At 40.2% G+C, this 25,228-nt stretch overlaps 1 protein-coding gene across 1 annotated transcript in view; it reads right to left on the bottom strand.

Moving 5' to 3' along the window:
* The window catches only part of Negr1 (neuronal growth regulator 1), a 429,098-nt gene that overhangs the window by 147,776 nt on the left and 256,094 nt on the right, over positions 1 to 25,228 (bottom strand). The window contains exons 4-5 of the mRNA XM_032897116.1: positions 16,688 to 16,808; positions 2,463 to 2,614 (exon numbers count right to left, since the gene is read on the bottom strand). Coding sequence (XP_032753007.1) covers positions 2,463 to 2,614; positions 16,688 to 16,808 — 273 coding nt within the window. The remainder of the gene's footprint in view (positions 1 to 2,462; positions 2,615 to 16,687; positions 16,809 to 25,228) is intronic.

A 25,228-nucleotide genomic window follows, 5' to 3' on the forward strand; every position in this document is an offset into this window, starting at 1 on the left:
TTCATTGACTCATCAGTTCATCCATTTCCTCACTCATGGCTTAGTTTCTTTATTCATTAAAATTTCACTAATTATCTATTAAATAGTAGGCACTGTGCTTGGTGACATGGCAGCTAAAGTGATTGATGAGATACTGATGTAGCTTTGAATCTCCACAGGACTCAACAGAAAGATAAAAAATGTGTAAAAATAACTATAGTGGTTGGAGATGTTGTTTCAAGGTTACGTTGTTTGCCTAGTATACATGAACGATGAATCTGACCTCTAGTATCAAAAAAGAAAAGTAAAAGATAAAACAAAACAATAATTATAGCACAGAATAGAAATTACATTAGTGCAGAAGAGCTTCAGTCATTGCAGAGAAGTATTCTGTAGATACAGACACAACATCAAACTTCCTGGGACAGCTCACAGTTATAGACAAAGTCTGTCTTTACTAGCCAACCATTAAAACTGTGTTAACAGTTAGGAGTTAGTGAGAGAGAGATGATAGATGGATGATAGATAAATGATAGGTGATGAATAGGTAGATGGTAGATAGATAGATAGATAGATAGATAGATAGATAGATAGACATAATGTATGATACTAAATTGGAAGAGATATTATTACTTCTTTTTTGAAAATAAACTGTGATTTAGAAGTTTTGCTAGCAAGTTAACAATTCATTAACTCTCAATTTTTCTTTGCTTTTAAAATTAATTTATTCTTTCAGATTTTTGAATATTTAAGCCATCTAAAATATTGACAATATTCCATAGAACTGTGAATATTTTACATTAAATTAGAATTCAACCTGCTCTTGATCACCTCAGCGGCTTTTTGTGACTAATCACCATAGAAAACATCCTCATGAGAAAAAATACTCAGCAAGAATTTTACAGAAGGCCGGTGCATAGCCATGACTCTTTTCATTTCAAAATTTGTGCTATGAAATATTAGAAAATATGGAGCTAAAACAATGAAAGAGTTGACACAAACTTTGCATTTGATTTGATATTAGAAGTTTTTTAACCACTCCAATTTAAAACTCATAAATTGTAAGACACAACGAAGTGCGTTCTAAGTGAGATGGAGCACCTTCCTCCCATTTTTGTTCCTACAACACAGAAATGCCTCTGCCTAGGATGATGTACACGATGTCTGCACTTTCCTGGAGTAAGTTGTTATCACAGGGTAACATAAAAACGTGTGCCACGTTACAGCAAGAATACAAACTTTGAGAGGAGACTCATTCAGATAACTTTGTGAAACCGAGGAAGCAGAGAGTCTTCACTCTTCCTGAATATTCTGAGAAACACTCAGTTTTAAAATGAGTGTTGTTTTATGGGTGTAACAATCTGTAAGTCACTCAGCTTCCACAAGGTATTAATTGTAGTTGCTGAGAAAAAGCATTAATGTAGGATTTTCCCTCTCCTGCTGGTCCCCAGGGCTGCTGCTCAATCACTTCCAGTGCCTGAGATGCATTAGAGTGAGCTCTGAAGGCAGGCAGACACCTTGAGGGCAGATACACTAATATGTCTTCAAAGTATCCCTTCCTTTTATCTGCTAAAACTTTTTGGAGAAAATGGAGCATGCCCAGAGGTGTTCATATCTGCCTTTTCAATCTTTGGAACAGAAGCCTATGACCTGGAGCTAAGAACACCATTGATGTGCCCACCACTTTTCCTTTAAAATCTCTGACCTCAACTGAACAAGTGCAAAAGCATTCTGCTTGGGCATGGACACCCTCAAATTCCTGCCCATATACAAAAATACACTGTCTTTAAACAACAACCTCACATGTCTTTTGTTAGATAGAATATGTTGCTTTACAAATGAGTCCCACATTCTGTCAGCAGGGAATTCACCTCCCTCTCTTCCTGACGGCTTGGTTTTCTCATTTGGGCCTTAAACCCAAGAGACAACCCATTAAGTTGCATTTAGGTTGCATTTAGATAAACAGCTTTTATCTCAATTAATCCCTACATTGTATTTCAAGATACAGTTTTGAATAAATATGCGACATATATAAATAAAATACTTTTCCAGTGCTCCTTTTATGTTTTACAATGCTTGTTTCTCATTTTACATACAGCATGTGAATTTCTGGTGACTTCTGAGTGTCTAAAGATGAAGAACCAAGAGTAAGCTAAAGTTGTGGTTCCTCTGTGCTTCAAGAGAACACCTTATTAAAGAATAAACCAGTATGGATAAAACCTCATTTAACTATCTTCAGTCAGAAGATGCGTTTCATCTATTTCTCTAACCCCTACCCCTTTTAAACTCTATGACATTTTTACATGTAGTGGTTTTCTGGTTTTATAGAATTCTCAAACATCTAGATAATTTTGGAACAAACTTTTCTGTTTCTACAGTAGGATGAGCTTTAAGCTGAGCATACTCCATACTTGGGCTTCACTTCTGCTCATGCAGAGGAGTTTGGAGGCCTCTGGAGTATGCTTTCTGACTTTTTTACTTACGGTTGAGGGGCAGGCTCGCGTTGGTTGTGCCCAACTTGTTGGCAGCCACACAAGTATAGTTGCCGAAGTGCTCCTGTGTCACGTTGGTCACTGTGAGGATGGATCTTGTGCTAAAATTCTGAATGATAATTCCTTGTTGGCCATTGAAGAGTCTAGAAGATAGAATATACTATAATAAGCATGTATATGGGACATCAGTTTCAAATTCAGCTTAGGTAGAGTTGCCAGGACAACCTGGAAGCTATGTGACCACACACGCATGGATCTTAGCAACATGGTGTTAGCTCTGTTCTGTAACACTTCTCCTACCTTGGTGGATTTGATGCACAAGACAAGCTTTATAGCTGTCCTTTGCTCTGATTGGTTGCCCTGCTACATGATAAATTAGATCATGTGATCTTCATATGTACTCTTTCTAGTGTACAAAGTAAACCAGTAGAGCAAAGGTTTCTTATCCCTGAAAGCCAAAAAAGAAGGAAAAGTATGTAGACTTAAGAGAGCCCACCAAAACTTGACTGAAGGATTCTGGGTAAGCTGGCTAGCTGATAGGAGCCCGAAGTACTTTGTGGGTAACTCCTCTGAAACTATATGTTACAAGGATTCAAGTCAAAAGTCAATACCATATAGCTGTTGCCATAGACAACCAAGGCTGGGGCATGACTTCCTTTAACCTAGAGATGGAAGTATAGCAATGCAGACAGCATTCAGAATCTTAAAACACATTTGCCCCTTATTAGGACTTTATAATTCCTTTAAACCTCTACATGTAAAAATGTCAACAGTATCTGCTTGATACTACTGATGTCCTCACACTCTTTCCAGACTCAGCACCTGAGACCTTTGTACAATCTGAGCTTGCATGACTCCATGTTGTAATAACAGGTCACATCACTTCCTGTTTCTGCCTCTTCCTGGATCTACTCTTGCCTCTGACCTCCCACTTTTCCTGTCATTCAGATGATTTTCTCCTTATGCCATCTGGTCTATGTTTTCTATTATTTCGTAAATGACCGTCTTCTCTGTGTAACCCACTGTTGCCTGGTACTATCAGTTTGGATACTCCTGTATCCAAACTGTTTGTGTTTGTTTGTTTGTCTAACAGGTTGAATGATTTGAATTTCCTAAAACATGTCAGACTACAGAGACATGCTTTGATGTTAAAATTGTAAATAATTCACAGTGGTGTCACAAGTACATGGAGTATTTCTATAGGACAATGAGATGAAGCCAACTTGAAGAAATATTTTCTTTAAATATAAATTCTGTATCAATGAAGATAAAACTAGATTCTATCTTCTGCTTGAGTAATTTCAGATTTATGTGAATGAGACACAGTGACCACAGCGTAGGTAAATTCATGTGTTAAGTGGCCCCTCTGGAGTTGGCACTGACTTATTAACTGTGTCTTACACTGAATCAAGACAAACTATTCTATGTGTAATGTAAAGTGGTGAGATATGATACTCTTGGAATTACTTTACTATCCTTAGTAGTTGAATTTGACTTATTCAAAATGCAAACTTTAATCATATTAACAAAACTTTTAGTTGAATTGAACAAAATTTAAACTTGAGCATAAATAATGATTCCCAATTCTAAATGAGAATATTGGCCGAAAGTATTTTAAAATTATGAAAATATATGCTAAATTTCTAGTGCCTTATTGTACACTTCCAAGCCTCACATTAATAACCTTTAACCAATTAATGAATGCATGGATATAATTTGATGCCTGAGAGTAAACCCAGGGCTTAATGAGCACTCTGCTAACTGGGCAACATCTGCGTGCATCCCCTTAATAACTTTATTTTAAACTGATTATTTATACCACATGTACAGATCACAGGTCCATTTCTTTGTCTGCTTTGGTACTGGAGTTTAAGCCATTGTGTCCATGTCCTTTACAGACACATTTTCTGAGGGCTCTGCAATTCCCTGGACCCCTGAACCTCTGGTGTGCCACAAACTAGAAGTGTCTTGTTGCTACAGAACTGAGAAGAAATGAACTAGAATCTTCCACTGGTTGAACTCTGAGATGTTTTCAGGGGAGTACATTAAGCTTTCTGGCTCCGTTGCTTTGTCACCGCTGTCTCTCTGGATGAGTTGGCTTTCAGTTTCCTGCCCTTCATTGAGACCAAGCTACAGATGTTGCTGAGTCATGCATGCTGTTGCCCACACTCACTGCAGCCCCTGCTGTAGCACTCTGGCAGCAGCATCTGCTCTATTATCACAGCCGCATGTCAGAGTGCTAACCCAACAGCCAGAGAGATGATGAGGACAATGAACAAGAGAAATGTCGTCCTTCACGATTGTCTCCAGGGGAGGCTACTTTCCTGAAATTAATGAAGTCTATTGCTAACTTCCTTCTACAGTAGAAAGTTTGAGAACCGCTTATCCCTTACACGACACATAAGACATGCTCTTCTCTGTAAGTGCTATGCAACGCTGTCTTTGAGTGTGACCACTGAGGTCCTCCTGAGTGTGGACACCGAGTTGTATGTCCAGAGAGTGTGCCTTTGCGATTTTCATCATAGAGATCTTGCCCTGGGAATTTTATCAAATATTCAATGCAATTCTGAAAATACTTACTAAATTATTGTGAAGGTGATTTCCATCTCACATGATCAAAGATAGATTAACACAAACTCTGCCCTTCCAAAGGATGAAGCTGAAGAAAAGAAATAGCCCAAGCCACAGATGAAACCCGCCCTAATCACCAAATGGTATAAACATGAGTCCCACCTAAAAGCTATAGCATGTATACCCTTAATGTCATCAGGAGTATTTTAATTGATGACTGTTTTTTCGTTTCTAAGATGTTTTTCTATAATTTTATTTTTTTATTAAGAGACTCTTTCTTGGATGAGTATTGCAACGTTGGTGCAATACTGCTCCAGCATTCAAACCTGGATTTTATCCCCAACATTGCATAAGATGGGTGTGATAGCATATATTTCAAATTAGGTGGTAGAGTCAGAGTGATCCTCCTGATGCTTCAAGGTGATCCTTAGCTACATAGGATAATGAAGGATAACCTGGGCTACATGAGGTCCTATAGAAATAGAGTTAGAAATAAAGTAATTAGATGAATAGGTAGAAGATAGATGGTAGATAGATAATAGAATCATTCTTATATTGTCTTATATTATTTATTTCTTACAGATTTTCCCTACAATGGGAGAGAGTCTTTCCTAAATTAGGAGTTAAAACTCATGCACCAGGTTACCCGTTCTTTAGAAGAGTAACTGTAGCATATGGTACTTATGAGGAAGTACTTGGCCATGTGTCCTTGCCTACTTTCGTCAGGGGAACTTGGGTGCAAGATCCTTCAATTACTGCATATTCTGCTGTCCTCCATCCCTGGCATTGGCTGTAGTTTGGTCCATACTGACAGCTATTACTATGACTCTCACTCTGTCTTTGGCCAATGCCTCATAAATCTGAGGGCTGTAGGCTGCTTGATTTGCCAGCATCTGCTGCAGGTTCCTGTGAGCACAGCCCCAACAGGAACTACTGTATTAAAACAGAGTCCTGTATTTTCTCATGCCAGAGGTAATAAGGGGAACCAGGCATGCTTAGGTATCAAATGATCACAAATTGCACTCATTATCTCTTTTGGACTCTAGCTATGTAAGGTGACAAGAAACCCAGTAGCAAAGTCACCAGAGAAAGAAATCCAACCATAGTGTTAGCATCAATTGCTATGATTGCAAAAATAAGTAGGGCAATAGCATTGTGTCTTGCTCAGTCTCAGGCCTGCCTTGCTTCATGTTTGGGATTATTGCCCACTCTTTCTTTCCAGGTCAGAATCAACAACAAATGCCATGGGCCCAGTCATGACTGTGTCTCTAATCTCATTGTATACAGGAAAGCTTCACATAAATGTGGAAGATGGCAATTGTTCCCAATACATTTAAAACTGAAATTCTTCAGTATTTGTACGTGCACAGTGCACATGTAGTGTTAAGAGTGGAAAGTTGACATGAATGAATATTCTCAGCAACCCTGGGAGATAGGTGTTATTAGTCCTAGTTTAGAGATGAGGAGACAGAAGTTTAGAAAAACTAACCTAATTCATCTTCTATTATCCAATAATTGACAGAACTACTGATATTCAAATGTGGATCTCCTCAAACTGCTGGTGTCCATGCCTAGAAGTTAGTGTTGATGTCTTCAAACAGAAACTAGATGGGTTTGAGTTTGGGAGAGAGCTCAGAAAGCATGAGTGCTTCAGGAAAGCTGAGTTGGGCCATGGAACAAAGCTATTGGAGCTAAATAGCTAACTGACATGCTGTAGTCAAGTCAGAAAAGCTGGGATGAATCCAGGGGGTGAGTCTAATGGGGTAGAGAGTCAACAAAATGGTAAGCTTTCATTCTGGGAGCTTTATATCATTCTGGGTTGGAGGCTCATTACTAGTTCTGGGGCTTAGTTCTGCCTTGAGTGAAGCTTTTTATGCAGCTGCTATTGTCCTCCCCTGGAGTCAGGCTCTCAGGCTGCACATAGCCTGGGATGAGAAGCCACAAACCTGCTCTTTTTCCCTCCTGGAGCTGTGCCTTAGCACATACCCCCCTTGGCAGCAGTTTTTGTTTGTAGTTTCATCTCTCAGCCCACTATAAAATTGAAGGGGCGAAAAACTCTCATGTACAATATGGTCAAGAATATCAGAAAGTCAGCCATCTGCCAAAAAATATGGCTTCTTTAGTTATAAAGTGGTCTCCATGGTTCAAGTCTGGGAGAGTTGTGGTGTTGCTGAGCTCTACCAGACTTGGTTGGGTGGCATTTCCTAACACAGCTTTGGTTGCACATCTCCCCACATGGTTGTGAGTACCTCTTTCGGATTCATGCCTGTCTTGCCTGTGAGTGTGGTGTTGCCTAATGAAAACATTTCTCAATGCCTCTGTTATCTGTTGTATTCTAAGCACATTGTAGAATAGGACTAGTGCTGGCCTCTTAAAATGTGGGCACACAGTGACTTTTGCATGCTTGGTTGCTTGCATTAGGTTATTACATCTTGATAAACTTTCATGTATTTATCTTTGAAATGGGAGAAGCTAATCCTGTAGCCAATTGTGGATGTAAGAATGGTTTTAAATAACAATGTGTACTCTTTAAGTGCATGTGCCTCAAATCTAGCAGGCACTAGATTATGGCAGGTAAAGCCATTGTTCAATGATAGAGTCTGTCCCGTAAAATGGATTCACTTCCCCTCAGACTGCAGCCAAACATTAAATATTGAACATACAGGAAATTATTTTTAAAGCAAGGTGAGTGATGGAGAAGATCGTGGCATTGTGATTTCAAGACATGCCAAACTCAGTATCAGTCGTGTGCCCATTATCAGTCTCATCCTGGCTTTTTGGGAGATCCCCCAGGGCAGGCAAAGAAACCAACAGTGAAAATGGAAAGGGGGAGAGCTTTAACAAACCAGTGTGGAAGGGAGGTTCTGTGTATACGCTGCTATAGCAACCTGTTCGTTGATTATGTGGCTTGACACTTGCGGCTGGAGAACAGTAAGGTAGCGTTTATTCCTGGGAGCATTCCGAAGACTATTATGCATCACTGTCTGAGCCCCAAGAGGTATCTATCTTTAGTTGTGTATTTGAATAAATGAATGTTATTATAATACATTAGGATACTTTAATGATTTTAGACTTTATTAAGCTATTTAAAATGTATGCCTTGTTTACTCTATCCATTTTAATGAAATTAATAATTTTAGATACAAGACTTTAGGGCTGCCTTAATAGTGACAGTTTGGTTTGCAGTGGGGAGGGAGGTTTAAGCCCCACATGAAAGAAACAAAGGCTACACACACCATAGAATCCCACTCCCCCTAATAACAGTGGGTTCTGAACTGCTGACAACCTTGACAACTACAGAATCTCTTTACTCTGCTTGAACTGTTTTCCTAATAGCTGGGTGCCCAAGAGTTTAATGTTAAGTCTTATACTGGAATACAACAATATCATTTTGCAGAGATGGCAATCACACAAAAGGAAGCCACAAGTGAGCAACAGAAACTACTTTCCTTTTTTCACATCATGTTGGGGTTGGGTCAGCATTGTATAAGACAGGGAAATCAATTGAATGCATCTCCCTTTTCCCATTTGAAAGCAACTTTGGGGAGATGGATCCCTGGATAAAGGGCTTGGCTTATAAGTGCCAAATCTTAAGTCTGATCTCACAAACCCATGTGAAAAAAGTAAAAGCAACAAACCAAATGAGAACCAAACAGAAATAAAACCAGTCAAGTGGCATGTATTTAGAATCCTTGTACATGAGACATGAAGACAGGAGGATTCCTGGGGCTTGCTGTCTACCTAGACTAGTCTATTTGACAAGACCCAAACCTCCAAGAGACTTTGTTTAAAGAAAAACAAAGTGCGAAGTTGGGCAGTGGTAGCACTTTCCTTATTTCTCAGGAGGCAGAGGCAGGTATATCTGTGAGCTCGAAGCCAGCCTGATCTACAGAGAGTTCCAGGACAGTCGGTGCTACATGGACAAACCTGTCTCAAAACCCAAAACCAAACCAAAATAAAAACAAAACCAGAAAACCCAAGAAAACAAAAACCACCTCTCCCCCAAAACCCCCAGTGTGGACAGTTCATCTGAAGTATCAACCCAAGTGATCTCTTGTCTCCATTCACATATGCACACTTGTGTATGCAGAACTGCACAGATGGTAAGTTTGCATGCACAGCTACAGGGATAGGGGCGGTGATCATAGAACTACTAAGACCATAACTCATTTATGCAACATAGTTACAGAAACATGTCAGGTGCCAGGAAGATGATAATGAAAGAAGAATCCTCACTTCACAGACTAGAGGTTAGCAGGAGAAATGGACACACTGATCGATTTGAGGATGGGGTAAGCATCCAAGAGTCAAGTTGGAGAAAATTCTCCTGAAGCAGGAGGTATCTCTGTGCAACTATCAAAGGACAATGGCGCACAGTAAAAGACCATAAAGCCTGAACAATAAGAAAGAGAATAAAGGGCTTGGGTATAATGAGGGCTTGAAACTATGTATGTTATACTGGGTTAAATAAACAGGAGGAAGAACAAGGTCTGGGCCAGTGGCTGCCTCCAGGCGGCATTTGTAAGACACTGCTGTCCTCTATCATATTCTTGCTGCTAATTGAGACAGACTAAATTGTGAATATGGCTCCTAACCAAAAGCTTCCACCTTAAGGGTAAGTATTATGGTATCATGTGATCAAGAATGACAACTACATCTTTGTGGCTGTGACAGAGGGAAGTCTGTCATGGTGAAGCCACAAGGCAGTCATGAAAATATGTGAACCAAGAGAACTTAGTATAGCTAATGCAACCAGGACAGCTGCGAGGGTGGAGAGCGTAATGATGGCTGTGTGACTAAAGGCAGTCAGTCAAGTTCAACAGTAAGCCAGAGTCAGAGATGCACATTGTTTGGACTCAACACCCCAAACTGAGTCAGAAGTGTGTATTCATCTTCCTCATTGACCCAAGAGGACACACGTCAACTCTGCACATAGCCAGAGAATTAACTAATCCCAACAGAGTTTACCTAGCCCACATGCAGTTTCTGCCATTGCACTGTAAAACCTATACACAGTTTTATGGTTCCTTTCTCCCTTGGGAAACCCTCCCAACTCTTAGGAGTGTCTCTCTATTTTCTCTTCGTTCGACTAATTGTGGCTTTCTTTCAATTTTTTTCTTTTTTATAATATTCTTACCAAAGTTTGCTTTTGTTGCGCATGCTCCCACAAAGGTCCAGGTCATTAAGTTTCTTTGGCATAAAAAATGAGCTTGGAGATACTGTCCTAACTGTCTTTGATTATTTTGTGTGTCCAGCATCTTTGGTTCTTGGGTCATGCACAACTGGGCCTTGAGGAGACTGCTTCCTTTAGAAACCCTGCAAAATCCTAAGAATGAAGACTCCAAAGGCTGTGCTGGGGAGAGGCACTTCTGCACTGAGTCTATAGATTATATAGTGAGAAGAAACATACAGAAGCATCTGATGACAGGGTGTGTTAGTGCATGTACATGTGTTCATGTGTATGTATGTGTTTGTGCATACATTGCTGTGTGTGTGTATGCATGTGTACATATGTATATGCAAGGGTCTTATCAGCAAAGTACCAACTAAAGAAGGGGTCTAAAGGAAGATGATGTCATACTTTGGAAATGGGAATTTCTCAGGGTGATGTTGGCTCAGGTTGTGATAGGCAGAAGTATGAAATTTTTAACTGGAGAAGCAAAGTAGACGAGGTTGTGTTGGCCTGTCATGTAGTGGAAAGAGCCCTTTGTTGAGGAAACATGAAGAGTCATTGATGGGCTGACATGTGACATGCTCAGATGAGAGCTTGAATTAGAGTTGACTGATATGAGTCTTAAGAACACAGACACACACTTCTTGCTGTTGCGTGGTGTACAATGCCCAGTATTGAAACTTTGATCCTCTATGTTCCTCATGGTATCATTTCTCGGGTGAGAAATCCCATTCTTGTTTCCAGCCTCAGGTAGTGATACCAGATTTCACCCATTTTTACCTGGGTAGGAAGCTCTGATTATCCTTCCACAGTGCTCTCCAATCTAACTATTCCCTGAAATGCTCACTCTGGCATGATTAGTGCTTTTTTCTCCTTTTCTCTCTGCCTTGTGGCTGTAGACCAAGATGTGAGCTTTCCTTCATTCCACCATCATGGAATCTCACCCTCTGGATCCATAAGTCAAATTCTCTTTTATAATTTGCCTTGGCCATGGTGTCCTATCACAGCAATAGAGAAGTAAGGCACCAACCATACAAGGTCATCACCTGCGATTAATTTTTTAGCAGGCTGATTTTCTGCATCTGCACATACCTGTGTGATCCTCTGATCACCATTGTGTGAAGTCTCTACATACATGTTTTGTGCATGTAGGTGACTCATCCTTTACAGAGATGCTAAGCTGAACACATTAGTCATTTATTCTCTCAGCGGATATAAATAATACCCAAATATGCACAGACCAAGTCGGGAATGTGCTGTTAAAAACACAAGGAGGTATAGCTCCCAGTGTGAAATGCAAATAGTACAAACTGGGAGCACATCTTCTTTTAACTTATCAACTGATAGTTTCTAATATCTCGCTGTGAATTTCTCTTGTATTCATTGGACTCATTTGTGCCTTTCACATTCCTATCTTAAGTTATGGTGATGGGTTAAGAAAGACACACTTTTTTAAATTAAAGACTTTACCAAAGCATAGCTAGAATTAGCCCTTGTGCTAAATGACTATAATTATATCTTTAAATTGGATTTATTGATTTATCATTTTGTTTTTAATTGGTAGATATTAATTTATAGAGTATACCAGATATTTCGACATTTTTATACAAACGGAATGAACTAATAAATGTACCTATTGTCTAAAAGCTTTGAGCAGTCTAACTGATCAATAGAAATGAGAAATAAGAAAGCATGGTTTTCTGGGCCTCGGGCTTGAATTTCAGAAAATCTTGAAAAAAGAGGAGAAAAGTATTATGGCATGTATCATGTAAAAAATTATGACCTGGGCTGGACAGATGGTTCAGTGGTTAAGAGCACTGACTGTTCTTCCAGAGGTCCTGAGTTCAAATCCCAGCAACCACATGGTGGCTCACAACCATCTGTACTAAGATCTGATGCCCTCTTCTGGTGTGTACGAAGATAGCTATAGTGTAGGTATATATAATAAATAAATACCTCTTTTTAAAAAATTATGACCTAATATAGCATGCTAATGCTAACAAGAAAAGAAAGTTTAAATGCTTTGTACTTTGTAGCAATTATCTAAACCCCAATTTTCCCAATATTAAAATGTATTTAAAGTAAATTAAGTTCATTAGGATTGTTCCTGTGTTGAGAGTTTGTTGTTTAAAAGTGTCGACCTTACACCAATGGCTAATGATTTAACAAAGGAGGTATAAATGGAGTCAAATTCATGATGGCTGTTAAGATAGTGCAATGAACCAAATTAAACTGGCAATATTTAGAATATGAAACCCAATTAGATCATCAATAAAACACAGAGTATAGGCCATCTTTGAAGATGGCATCTGATGATCTCACCTCTTGATACCATATGCCTGATACTCTTCTTCTACAGAGAGTAGGGCTGCCCCATGCAGCTAATAGAATACTGCAGAAATGACAGTATGAGACCTAACAAAGGTCACAAGAAGGTTTGGTATAGCAGTTTCTATCCTGCTGTCTCCTGGATCAGATTCTGGAGAAAGCCTGTTGCCATGACATAAGTCATTTAAGCAGTCCTGTGGAGATATCCACATGACAAATAACTTAGGCCATCTGCCAGGAACTGCCACTAGCACCAACTCTCTGGTGTGTGTGTGTGTGTGTGTGTGTGTGTGTGTGTGTGTGTGTGTGTGTGTGTGCGCGTGTGTCTGTGCATGTGTGTATGAATCTATGTCTATCTGTGTATGTATCTCTCTGTATGTGTGTCGAATGTATGTGAGTATGAGTATGAGAATGTACTTGTGTATATGTGTACGTGTCTTCTTCTGTGTTCACGTGTATATGTGTGCATATGTGTATGTGTCCATGTGTGAGTGTGAAAAGGGTTTGACCCCAAAGACTCTAAAGACTCTGGCTGAAGATTTATGAGACCCAGCTCTGTCACGAACTGGCCCCAAGTTATACAGATTGTTCAAGAACACACTTTTTTTTTCTATTGAGAAATACCAGCATCTGTTATCACTTGCTCATAGGAATTAACATCCATCAGCAGCTTACAGTGGCACCTTCATACAACAATGGACGAGTTTCACTGTTATGAGGTAAATGCCTACACAGTCTTGGCTGTCCTGTCTTATGGCTTGGTGTGTCTGTATGAGTGCACGGATGTGTGCATTTTTGTGCACATTTGTGTGTACATATGTATACATGCATGGGCATCCATATACATGGTCATGTGTGCACCTGTGTGTATGTTTGTTATGTGGGCATGTGTCTGTGTGTTCATCTGCATGAAAATCTATCTTTGACAATCTTGGTGTAAGAGACATGGGCATTTATAAGCATTTCCTTAGATTCAAGTAAAATCTCGTGTGGGTTATTTCTGGATGTTTATACAGGGTCACAGATGAAAGATCTCTGGGAAACAAAGAGTTTGAAAGAATTGCTATATCCTGATGAGGTCTCTGACAGGAGCTTCTTCCTGGATACATTTCTGGGGGTTAAGAAGAAACTCTGACACCTGATACATCTGTCCCCATTGTTTGTCCACCTAATTCCATTTTTCATTTCTGCTTCCTTCATTGCAAACACTGGTTGTTATTAGTGAGTATCTTATGGGCCATGTCTTGCTCTGCATATCAGCGATCAGCCTAAAATGCTATTGTTCTTGGTGTTTACTGTTGACTTCTCAAGCTGTTTTTTTGATAGACTGAGTGCCTGAGTAAAGGGGTTGACCCCACAGACTCTGCCTGAAGATTTATGAGACCTAGCTGTCACCAGCTGCCCTGACTTGTGCAGATTGCTCAGGAACACACTTTGTTTTCTGTGGAGAAATATCAGCATCTGTTATCACTTGCTCAGAGGACTTAATGCCTATCAGCAGCTTAGAGTGACACCTTCATGCAGCGATGGATGAGTTCCACTCTGATGAAGTAAATGCACAGCCTGGGCCGTCATGGCAGATCACTTATGTGGAGACAGTGCTGTAGGCAGATCCTCAGCTCTCCTGTGTTCCACAGATAAATTGCTTTGATAGTTTGAGAGGAAATTATTCTAGCAACATTTGGGGATTTTGATATTTCTTCAGTTATAACTCAAACAATGATGGGTGTATTCTGCCCCATTATTTTTCATGCATGCATCTGGTTTTGACGTTCAGCAGGTGTGTGTGTTGTGGAAGCACTGGTGGGAGAATCAATCTACCTTCCTTGTCAGCAAGTGGTCTACAGCTCCTTTCCCCAGTAAGGACTGAAGCTTCACTTTTGCTACAGGCTGCAAAACATGCCCAGTGGGTCACTATAGCCTTTTTGGCAATGCTTCAAGAATTTAGCAGGACATATGGTTCCAGAACATTACAGGCAATTGGAAATGAGGTAGGTACCAACAAAAGGGCTCATATTTGGAGAACAAGAGGAATGATTCTTACTGTTAGATTTTATGAAATGAATGCCACAGATCAAAATCTGACTTTAAAAGGCAGGTAAGACAATCTTAATCAGTATTAGACTTCCTTTTATGGAGAATGGGAGACTCAGAGGCTCTTGCAGATTGTCTTAGTGGAAGGAAGAATTGAGGCTCCATTGACTACAGATGTTTCCAAGATGTGCCATGTGCTCACAGATATTTCTTGGGCAACCAGATAAAATTATATCTGAACAGAAAGTGTCATGGTTTTCAGAAGGCTGAACTGCACTCTACAGGATAATGTTCACACAGAGCATCAAAAATGAGCTTTCCAACCTGCCTTACCAGACCTTTGAAAGGTTTGTTGTTGTTGTTGATGCCCAAACCTAGTGAGGGGAATGAAGAAAGCCACTAGGCAGTTCATCTATCTCCACCATGTTTTAAACATGGGGTCCCTATAAAGCCACTAAGAGGAAAATTTAGGATTTTGGATAGCATAAGTTAATTAATGAAATGACTGACAAACCGAAACTTCTCCAATTACAAGAAGTCGCATATAAAACAGTGCCAAAAATTTAGACTAAAGAGTGTTGAGGATAGCCTTTATTGATAATCTTTTGTTGAAATGGAAGTTTTTCCTCCAATTAGCTTCTGATTCTGATTTCAAAGGCAGAAGGATAAGGAGCTATCTAAGGGGTAAAGTTCTTGCTAATCATGAGCGTTCATGTTCATACCCCCAGGAAAGGCCAGAAATAGCTGGAAATGTATATAACCTCAAATTTTGGAAGACAGAGATAGAAGAAACACTGGAGCCAAGCAGCTGAGTCAAACGGTAAATGGTGGTTCAGTGAGAGGCCTTGTCCAGAGTTTATAGATATTGACTCAGAAATTAAAGTGTAGACGGGATAATCCTGGTCATGAATTTTTGTCCTACAGATGTACACCCAGGGGTGAGCATATCTCACAGACACACACACACACACACGCATACACACATACATACATACACATACATGCATGCACACACATGCATGCATGCACATAAACATGCACGCATGTATACACACACAGATACCCATGTGCACACACACATACACATACATGCACACACTATTCACGTGAGAATAAAATAAAACCTAGACACCTGTTTGTGCCATGCTTCTGCTCATTCATTTTGACCATATGCACATTTTCATGTGGTTTCACTAGCTGTCTTTACAGATGTCAGCTGAAAGTAGTCATGATTATGATTGGAGTTTGTAAACCTCACATGCAGTTATTCAACGACATGGTGACAGTATTTACTTTAATATTTAAACTTAAAAAAATAGCGGTTTCATAAAGGTCCACTAGCATCTTTCTATACTTTTTATATTTGAAGCAAAATACAAATAACACACTCCCTCTCTTATTATGGTCTTCCATGAACCCACAGTGATCTTCATGGCTGGCTTGGCAAGAGCAACTGGAGAGGTTTGAACTTACTCCTGGGAAATAAAGTGAAATCTGTGGGCTCAAATCTTTTCTTGCTCAATAGCTCTTTCCAAGACTTCAGGGACATCCCGAGGGCACAGCTATACCAAGCAGAGTCAAAGAATAGCTTGAAATCTCCTTGCTCCAACCCGTTTCCGTGCACAACATCTCCACAGGCCTGACAATGAGGGAATATCTAACAGACAAGCCTATAAAACAAAGCATTAAACTTTCTTATAGTAGAGTAAGGCTGGTGAAAGGGTTCTAGCTTATTAAGGAAGTAGAGTACGGACTGAAGATCCTATTGCTTTTGAAGTATTCTTGCATAATCCACGCCCAAACCCTTTAGGGGCAGGTTACCTTCCAAGTAAACATGGTTGCTAGAAAGAGAGGGGCAGAGAAGCAAAAGGTATCAGCAGTGGGGGATTTGCAGGCATTTCCGAGATTACAGAAACCAATGTGGACATTTCTTCTGGAAAGCTGTTAGCGCCTCATGCCTCCCAGGTGGGCCCCTCCATCCTGCTTGCCCATAAGGAGGCTGCTGAGAACCATTCAAGCCAGTTACAGAAATTGCTTAAAGTTAGTATTGAAACACAAACACATTAGCTCAAAGTGCTTGGAATGAGGTGAAGCTCACAAAAGCCCTTACCTCTTCTCTCCTTTGTACCACTCGAAGGCTGGCGGCGGCACACCTGCACCCTCACATCTTATCAGTCCACTGCGTCCAGGGGTCACTGTGCCAGATTTAATTTCCTGAATTGTAGGCGCAACTGAGAAAAGAAACAAAAACACCATGGTGGGTAAGAGGAAGTAATCTTCAGCAGGGCTGGCGTGCACACACACACACACACACACACACACACACACACACACACACACACACACACACACACTTCTTTTCCTTCTGTATTCAAAGCAATAGCACGCCTGGCAGTCCGGTGCATACCAGCCCCTGTGTTTTATGCTTCAAATGCTAGACCAGTCATTTTCAGCTCAATTTTTCAAGTTGGACAATAGATGAATGTTCTCAGGGAGTACAGAGTAAATGCAATACATTTTGGCTCCGTTTCTATTGGAAAAATAGCACAGTGAGGCGAACACCTCATCTGTATCCCGGTCAAACCACACTCCATCTAACTGTCCTTTATTGAGCGATCACAGGTAGCTGGCATTGGCTGTCTGCTTCAGTTTCTGGTTTTCTTCATATGGTGCTCTGAGCCTGGATAGCATCATTCCCTTTTTACCAATGCAAAAACCTAAGTCCAAAGATGTTAAACAATATGTGAGAGTTAAACAGCTACTTGGGTGCAGGATTTGAAGTCAGCCAGGGTGAGTGAAGCCTGGGATCCTTTCTTTGTCTTTTGTGGTGGGTGATTTTATGACCCAGTCTTCTATCTCAAATGCTCTTCCTTTCCAAAGATCTGGATGCTATGTCCTCCAATATCCTCACTGTGGTTCCAGGGAAAGCAGATATTTCTTCTCTAAGTAGTTTACTGGAACTGCCCAAACCATTGACTTTACTCAACAAATGGTCATTGAGCCTCCAAAATGTGCCAGGCTGTTCTCAAAGCACAGTGAAGTCAAATTCCTAACACAACTGAGCACAAGTCAGTCCTACATATGGTAGGTGAGGAGGGGATAGCCTACAAAACAGTAAATGTCCTGGCTAAGCGGTATAAACAAGTCACAAAGCATTAGGCATGGTAGAACACGTGTCAGAATTTCCTGGACCCTGGACCCACAAAGCAACACCACCAGAGAGAACAAGGAATGGAATGCAGCTTCACTCAGACATCTCAGGAGTCCTTTCTGGTGTGCCCGGATACAGAAACTGTAAGTCCTCCCTGAGAATGAGAGGACCATGAATGAGAAAATGGGTATGTGTGTGCTAGTTCTGTGGCTCTATGAAGAAAGACTCCCAGGTAGAGAGAATAGCTAAGCTGTGAGACCATGATGCCACAGAAATCCCCACTTTGGTGAAGTAAAGAGGGACAGGGCCAAGATGGGTGCAGGGTGGAGACCAGGAAGGACCTTAAGGATACCAGGGTAGCTACAGAAATGGTATTATATAACAAAGGATGTCAGCTGGCTTGTGTTTTACAAGGCTCATGGGTGGCTGTCCTCAGGAAAGGCCTTTCTGAGCCTTTCAGAAGGGAAGAGAAGGAAGGCTTTGGGACTACTCTGAGGAAGGTACACTGTGCTGACACACAGGGATGGTGCAGTGGGTTTGGTGCAAAAAGTGGCTGGGCTTTTGACCCATTGAGACATTTTGGACGACAGGACTTCTTGACAAAAGAAAGAAAGATGTGACTCCACCAAGATGCAAGGACAACTGGCTTAGACCACCGGAAGGTTTGCCAGGAAACCCACCCGCCATGATGGAAATCTAAGAGTTGAATGAAAACATCTTGTCCTAAGTGTCTGCATTTTAACAAGGTCTGAATATAACAGAATCTAAATGCCACCACACCGAGGAATCACTACAACCAGGAACTTGGAGATGTAAAGACAAAAGTAATTTAAAAATATGACCCAAGTAAGTGTGTATTGGGAGTACATTTGAAGTTTATGTGGAAACCCATCAAAGTGGAATCTTTAATGTTTTCTTTCAGTATCTCATGAATATGAAAACAGTAAGCATTCTTAGAAGAGAATGTTGTCTTCTCTTTAATAACGCCTTTATTAACTGCAGTAATTTTACTCTCAATGGTGATGTTTAAGTTATAATCTAAGAAAAAAATGCAAGGTAGTAATTCTAATTGTTTTGGTAACTTTGTGAAAATAATGAAAGAATGTTTATCAGAAATGTTTGAACGAGAAATTAGCATGAAATAATGTGTATGTATTCAATTAGATATATGAATGTATGAACATCTACAGACAGAAATACAATATAAGGAGCAATTCAATAATACTTTTTTTTCCAAGCAGAGATTCAAGCCACCTTGGAGAATGCACCCAAAGGTACAGGAGGCATCTACAACACAGCCTGCCCCACTCTTTACACCAATCAATTGCTATGTGCTTGCTTGAGAGACATGCAAGTGAGAGGCATTTTCCCTAATGTTTTCCGAGGCTTTCTAAGCCTCTCCTTGTCATGGTGACAAGTTATAATCTTTTATGGTTTCCAGCTATTACTGAAGACAAATAACCATATGTAGCAGCCCCTCTGTCAGAACCTTCTACCGATAACCTGGTTAGTGAAATTAGTGTCCTGTTTGTCAAGGGGCCCATGACTCATTACAAACAAATGCATGAAATCCCAAACATCGCCTGAAAACTCAGGTGTAATGAACCAAAATAAAAACCTAATTTGTCATTAAAAAGCTTTTATACAGTCCAGTGTGCAGATGGCTGGGCACTGGGTGCTTTACAGCCAAAGTTAAAGAGACAGTGCCTATCTGGAAACATGTGGGCAACCCTGATGAATATATATATATATATATATATATATATATGTTGGGAAATGCAGATCTGAGGACTATGGGGCCATAAATGTAGAGAGGGCTTCTCATGGACATCATGTCTTATCTACAGTTATAAAACCAAGCTAAAGTCTCTATTGATCTTTCTTAGAAACACGAAAATTCACATTACATTTAAATGCTACTATACATCTTTTGCAAGGACATTGTGGGGAACACTATTCATTTAATTATTCATTTTTCTATCAGCATCAAAATATTAACGAAATAATAACAAAAATCTCCTACACAGCTGGACAGAAACCTGGAAGTATGAGAAGCAGTGAAGAGATCTCTTTTATATGGTGGTCTTTGTATGAAGCAGTGACTGAGCTCATTAATGGAGTGGTAAGCGTTGATTTAAAATCAAAATGTGGGAAAAGGGACCATGAATAGGGTCTACACATTTGTGAACCAGGTCAAGAGCCCAGGTTAGCTACTTAATGCCCAGCAGAATAGCCTATGGATTTGACAGACTATTCAAGAGGCCATAGTGGTGCTTGCCTCTGCGAGACAGGCTTTATAGCATCTGAAAGACCAGCAGTGGAGCTTTTAGGTTTGTCCCATGGAGATGAGGTTTGGCAGATGTTTAAGCAGAAGAATGACAGTTGCATAAGTCCATTAAAATCATTGGTTGTTGCCTGGAACACCATGTCAAAAACGACCAACCAACCAATCAACAAATAAACGAACAAGTAAAGGAGCAGAACAGGTGGGCTTGTTGGGAGCTGGCCTGGCATTGCTCAAGATCATGCAAAAGTCATGGACTACTCCACAGAGAAGGTAGGGTTTGTGGAAAAAAATTAAACTGATCATTGGTTATATTTAGAACTATCTAATTGGTCAGTAGCAGCTAGATGGTTTTAGGGTAATTTCAATTTCACAGGGCTTCTACTCTGTTTAGACCCCAGAAATATCTGAGGATGCCAGGTAGGCTTTGTTCCCACAATGCTTTTCAGAAGCCATGCTACCAACACAAGCACTATGAATCGAGGATGGGTGTTTAAAAAATCTTATGACCACAGAATTCTGAAAGGTTTTAAATGGCACACCTGTGGGTTTCATATTTCTTAGGACATATTTTGCTCTGTTTTGCCCACACTATGTCTTTGGTTATCTGACACATTACCTGTAACATCATTAATTAGGTTCCCAAGTGTTTACGAGCTACATGGGCTTTAGCGACTTGAAGTAAGAAAGAAGTTGAAAATATTTGCATGGAGGGGTTGTGGTGACTCATCTGCTTGACAACCATTGTATACTGTTAATTTTCCAACTAAGCCTGTAACAGCTGAAACCATAACTATGGTAGATCAATTTGTCCAAAATAGTAATTCTTATTTATTTATTTATTTATTTATTTATTTATTTATTTATTTTTCACTCCAGATTTTATTCCCCTCCCGGTCCACCCTCCAATTCTTCCAAATTCCATACCTCATCCCTGCCCCCCAATTCTATGCTAAAATGTTTAAGAAAATGGACTAGTCCCTGCCCCAGAACATGACTAAACTGAATGGCTACTCTGTGAGTTTATGCTCTGGGTCAGCCTTGCAGACTGTTTCTAAGGAGATCAGGATGGACAAGCACATTATCATGTGCTTGTGTTTGCCACCTGCTTGATTCTATTCAAATGTAAGATTTCAAAATCACTAAAGTGGCAAAGAAAGCCAGCACTTGAGCCCTCAAATTTGATGAGTTTCATGGTGTTCCTTGATGTAGACTTATAGGTATGCACTGTGGACATTTGAGCACAATGCCCTTTGCCAAGTTGTTCTTGCCTGTGAGCTGAAGCAGATGCACGGTGAGAAACAATCAGTTTTAGAATAGTGCCATCAGAGACATGTTAGGTAAGAACAGATGTTTGGGAAATCCAGCACAAAGGTCAACCAGGGGCCACTCAACACTTGTGTGATTAGATGTTCCAAAAAGAGGAGTCTTTCCTTTATATTGTCTCTGTGGGGTTAGTTCTTTGCATTGTGTAGCCAGTCATTCCAGGAAGATGATAATGAAAGGTTCTTCGTCAAAAACTCCAGGCTGTGCAGGTGCAGACAACAGAAATGCTCTACTTGGCACTTAAAAGCCTAATCAGACTCATTTTCCTAGTGACATGACAATAGCCCAAAGACCTTCTTGTCTTTTGCCATCCTCAGTGGGCAGTCTGGTTACCCACAGCCTTGTCATCAAAAACACGTGCACACAGGAAAATTACTTAGTAGATTTCCTAAGCCAAGGTAAGTGAAAGGCGGCATTGGAGATCCAATGGCGGAAGGCTGACAACTATTCATGTACCTCAGTGATGAACAGTGTCAGGAGGCCAGAACATTGAATAAGTGCAGGAAGGAAGCATGCCCCAAAAGGAACTGGAAGCACAGGTCTCCCAAAGAAGAGGTTATCAGGAAGAATCCTCTTGACAGAAGTGAAACAATTATGCCCTTGATTTGGATTCCAGAATTCATCGACTAAAATAAAGCGGTCTTGGCAGATAATGTTTGAAAATAAGTCAAAGATTTGAGAAATCACAGCATAGAAGACAATTTCAATCCTTGTATATGTGTATGCATGTGCATGTGTCTATGTGTGTCTGTGTATGTGTATGGGAGTATGTGTATACATAGGCACATGCATACATGAAGTGGTAGAATTCTAATCGAGGGCCTTGGGCAATTAGAAACACGCTATAGCACGTGACTGTACCACAACCCTTCACTATATTACCATCACAGATGAGGAGGATGATAACTGAAAATGTTTTCTCTGAAGACAGTTGAATCTCAGTGCACAAATACCAACAACATTTCAGAGTCTACTGATTCCTACGGAGAGAACAAAAGATCAGCAAACTTCAAAAGAAAATATGTCCTTGGTTTATAAACAATTCTAACTTCAAAGAGAGCCAAGAATTTAGCATGTTATTGCTGATAAAAAGTGAAGAATTCATATCATCATAATGCTAGCAAAAATTCAAATTACCAAGATACAGTTGAATCTTTATCCACACAATTTGAGGATGTCAGCATTGTTTAACCTCTGGTCAACATTCACCTCCAACTTTCTCTGAGATTAAACTTCTAGGCATGGTGAAATATGTGGCAAGAAGCCCCCACTTGCAGTCATGTGTAGCTCTAACACTCACTAAGTTAAATGCTTCTAAATCTCAATTTCTTCATCTATAAAAATAAATGCTTCCTACTTCCCCAAACTGCTGTCCAGGCAATATAAGAAGATCCCAGAAGAGCTTAGCTTAGTGGTTTGCCCTGAGTTAGAAGTCAATAAAAACATTATCTAAAGCAGGAGTTATCACAGGGGAACAAGAACTCTAGCCATGTGCTCTCAGTGAGCACAGACTGAGTCAAGGTACAGACAGAAAGCAGGCTGATTTTTAAAAGCATGCTTTCCTTATACTAGAACCTGGCAATAAACTGGAAGCTGGGTCTGGGATACTATGTTTTACTTTCCCAGAATTCCACACCCATTCTGCTTTTTAGTAGATAGCTGATATTTTTAGAAGGCAGAGAGGGTAGAATTTGCCTTACATTTTCTCAGCCAAGGAAGAAAGTATTTGGGCTCCAAAATGAGATAGAATGTTAAAAATACATGAAGTATTGAAGTCTATTCTTTAGAAAGACTTGCATTCTGATAGGGAATGCTTTGCTTGAACGATTCAAAGTCTTGCACTGATTGACTCAGGCACTTGTTGAAGTCATTTTCTTTTTCATGGGAGAAAACTCTGGCTATAATTAATACATTTAGAACAAAATCCCTGGCCTCAGGGAGTACTGTGAAGGAAGAGGTGGAATGGAAAGATTTTAAGAGTCAGAAGATCAGGACACCTGGAGGGGGACAGTTAAAGAGACACTAAAAGAGGGACCTGGGAGGAGTTGGGGATGGGTAAGAGATGGGTATGGTATTCTTTAAGAATTAATAAAATATATTTATTGTTCTCAATAATACTACATTTTAGGCTGGTATGAGTCTCAAAATGTGGTTGTATTAAATTTCACATTGCCTAAGATTCTTGCTATCAGTCTAAACAAAGACACCAGTAACATTGGTGATAGATGTTTCCTTCCTTGGGCTTTTTTTTTTTTTTTTTTTTTTTTCATCTTTGGGTATTTCTTATTTACATTTTGATTGTTATTCCCTTTCCCAGTTTCCGGGCCAACATCCCCTGAACCCTTCCCCACCCTTCTCTATGGGTGTTCCTCCCCATCCTCCCCATTACCACCCTCCCCCAACAATCATGTGCAGTGGGGTTCAGTCTCAACAGGACCAAGGGCTTCCCCTTCCACTGGTGCTCATTGCTACCTATGAGGTTGGAGCCCAGGGTCAGTCCATGTATAGTCTTTGGGTAATGACTTAGTCCCTGGAAGCTCTGGTTGGTTGGCATTGTTGTTCATATGGGGTCTCAAGCCCCTTCAAGCTCTTCCAGTCCTTTCTCTGATTCCTTCAACAGGGGTCCCGTTCTCAGTTCAATGGTTTGCTGATGGCATTCGCCTATGTATTTGCTGTATTAAATGGCCTCAGGGCTCTAGCATTCTCCAAAATCCTGACTGTAAACATGAAGCATTAGGGAGGGAACTGTAGGCTGGAATGGTTTCTGACCTCACAGAATAAGGATAGAATCAGTTTCTTAGTTGACTGAATGCTTTATTTTTCCTCTGGTTACTGTGGCCTTCAATAATCTTAAAATAGAACATTAAGAAGTTGATTAAAATTCAGTTATTAAATTGTTTAATTCTGAGAAATGAATAATTCATATTGCTAATGCATTCTAAAGAATCCCTTTCCATACATGGCCTTACAGGAAAAGAAACAAAAACCCTTTGAGTAACTAGGAAGAAAAAGAGAGATTAAAGAAAACTGCAATTTATATCTTAGAAAGCATTTGTAAACTGTTCATTTCTCCCTTCCATCCTCTGTATCAAATGCCTGAGGGAGGAGGATAGAAATCTAACAATATTAAAGAATACGAGTCCCATGAAGGAAATCTCTGCAAATAAAAACCACCAATTCCTTAGGGTACTGGTCACTTCCCTCACTGTGATGACCAGACACCCAACAAGGTTTCCCAGGGAGGGGAGGTCTCTGGCTCATGCTTTGAAAAGGCATATTTCACTATGAAGGTTATAGCAGGGCACTTGGTGGTAGCTGCCATTCACATGTGCAGGAACCCAGAATCAGGGAGGAGACCATGAACACTGTGTGTCTGAGCTCAAGGCCAGTTCCACTGTGACACATGAATGTGCCCTTAGTGGTAACAATGAGCTGTTAACCAGACCCATGTATTTTGAGGTATAAAGTAACCATCTGTCCATCTCTGTACTCTGAAGGAGCTGTGCTGGGCGTGTTTCTACATGTCCAGACCAAAGATGCCCAGATATGACAAGAACTCACAAAGGATCTACTAGGAAGTCAGATCAGTTGTAGAACGGAAGGATAAATTTTTATCCTCATTTCAAGAATACTATGCTTTCTGTTCTCTTTGCATAGAAAGAGGAATAAATAAGAGCAAACTTGAGGAACAAGGCAAGGGTAAGAGAAGCAGAGGTATGCTTTCAATGAACAGCAAATCACACACACACACACACACACACACACAAATCAAAAGGTGTGGGAGGATGGTGGCTAAGAAAACTGTAATTTTCAAAAGAGGTGGTTTGCATTTATTTGGGACTAGGAATATTTTATTAGGCCAAAAAAAAAAAAAAAAACCTTCCTACAGT

Source organism: Rattus rattus, chromosome 3, assembly GCF_011064425.1.
Source record: "Rattus rattus isolate New Zealand chromosome 3, Rrattus_CSIRO_v1, whole genome shotgun sequence".
In the NCBI taxonomy this organism is placed as follows: Eukaryota; Metazoa; Chordata; class Mammalia; order Rodentia; family Muridae; genus Rattus; species Rattus rattus.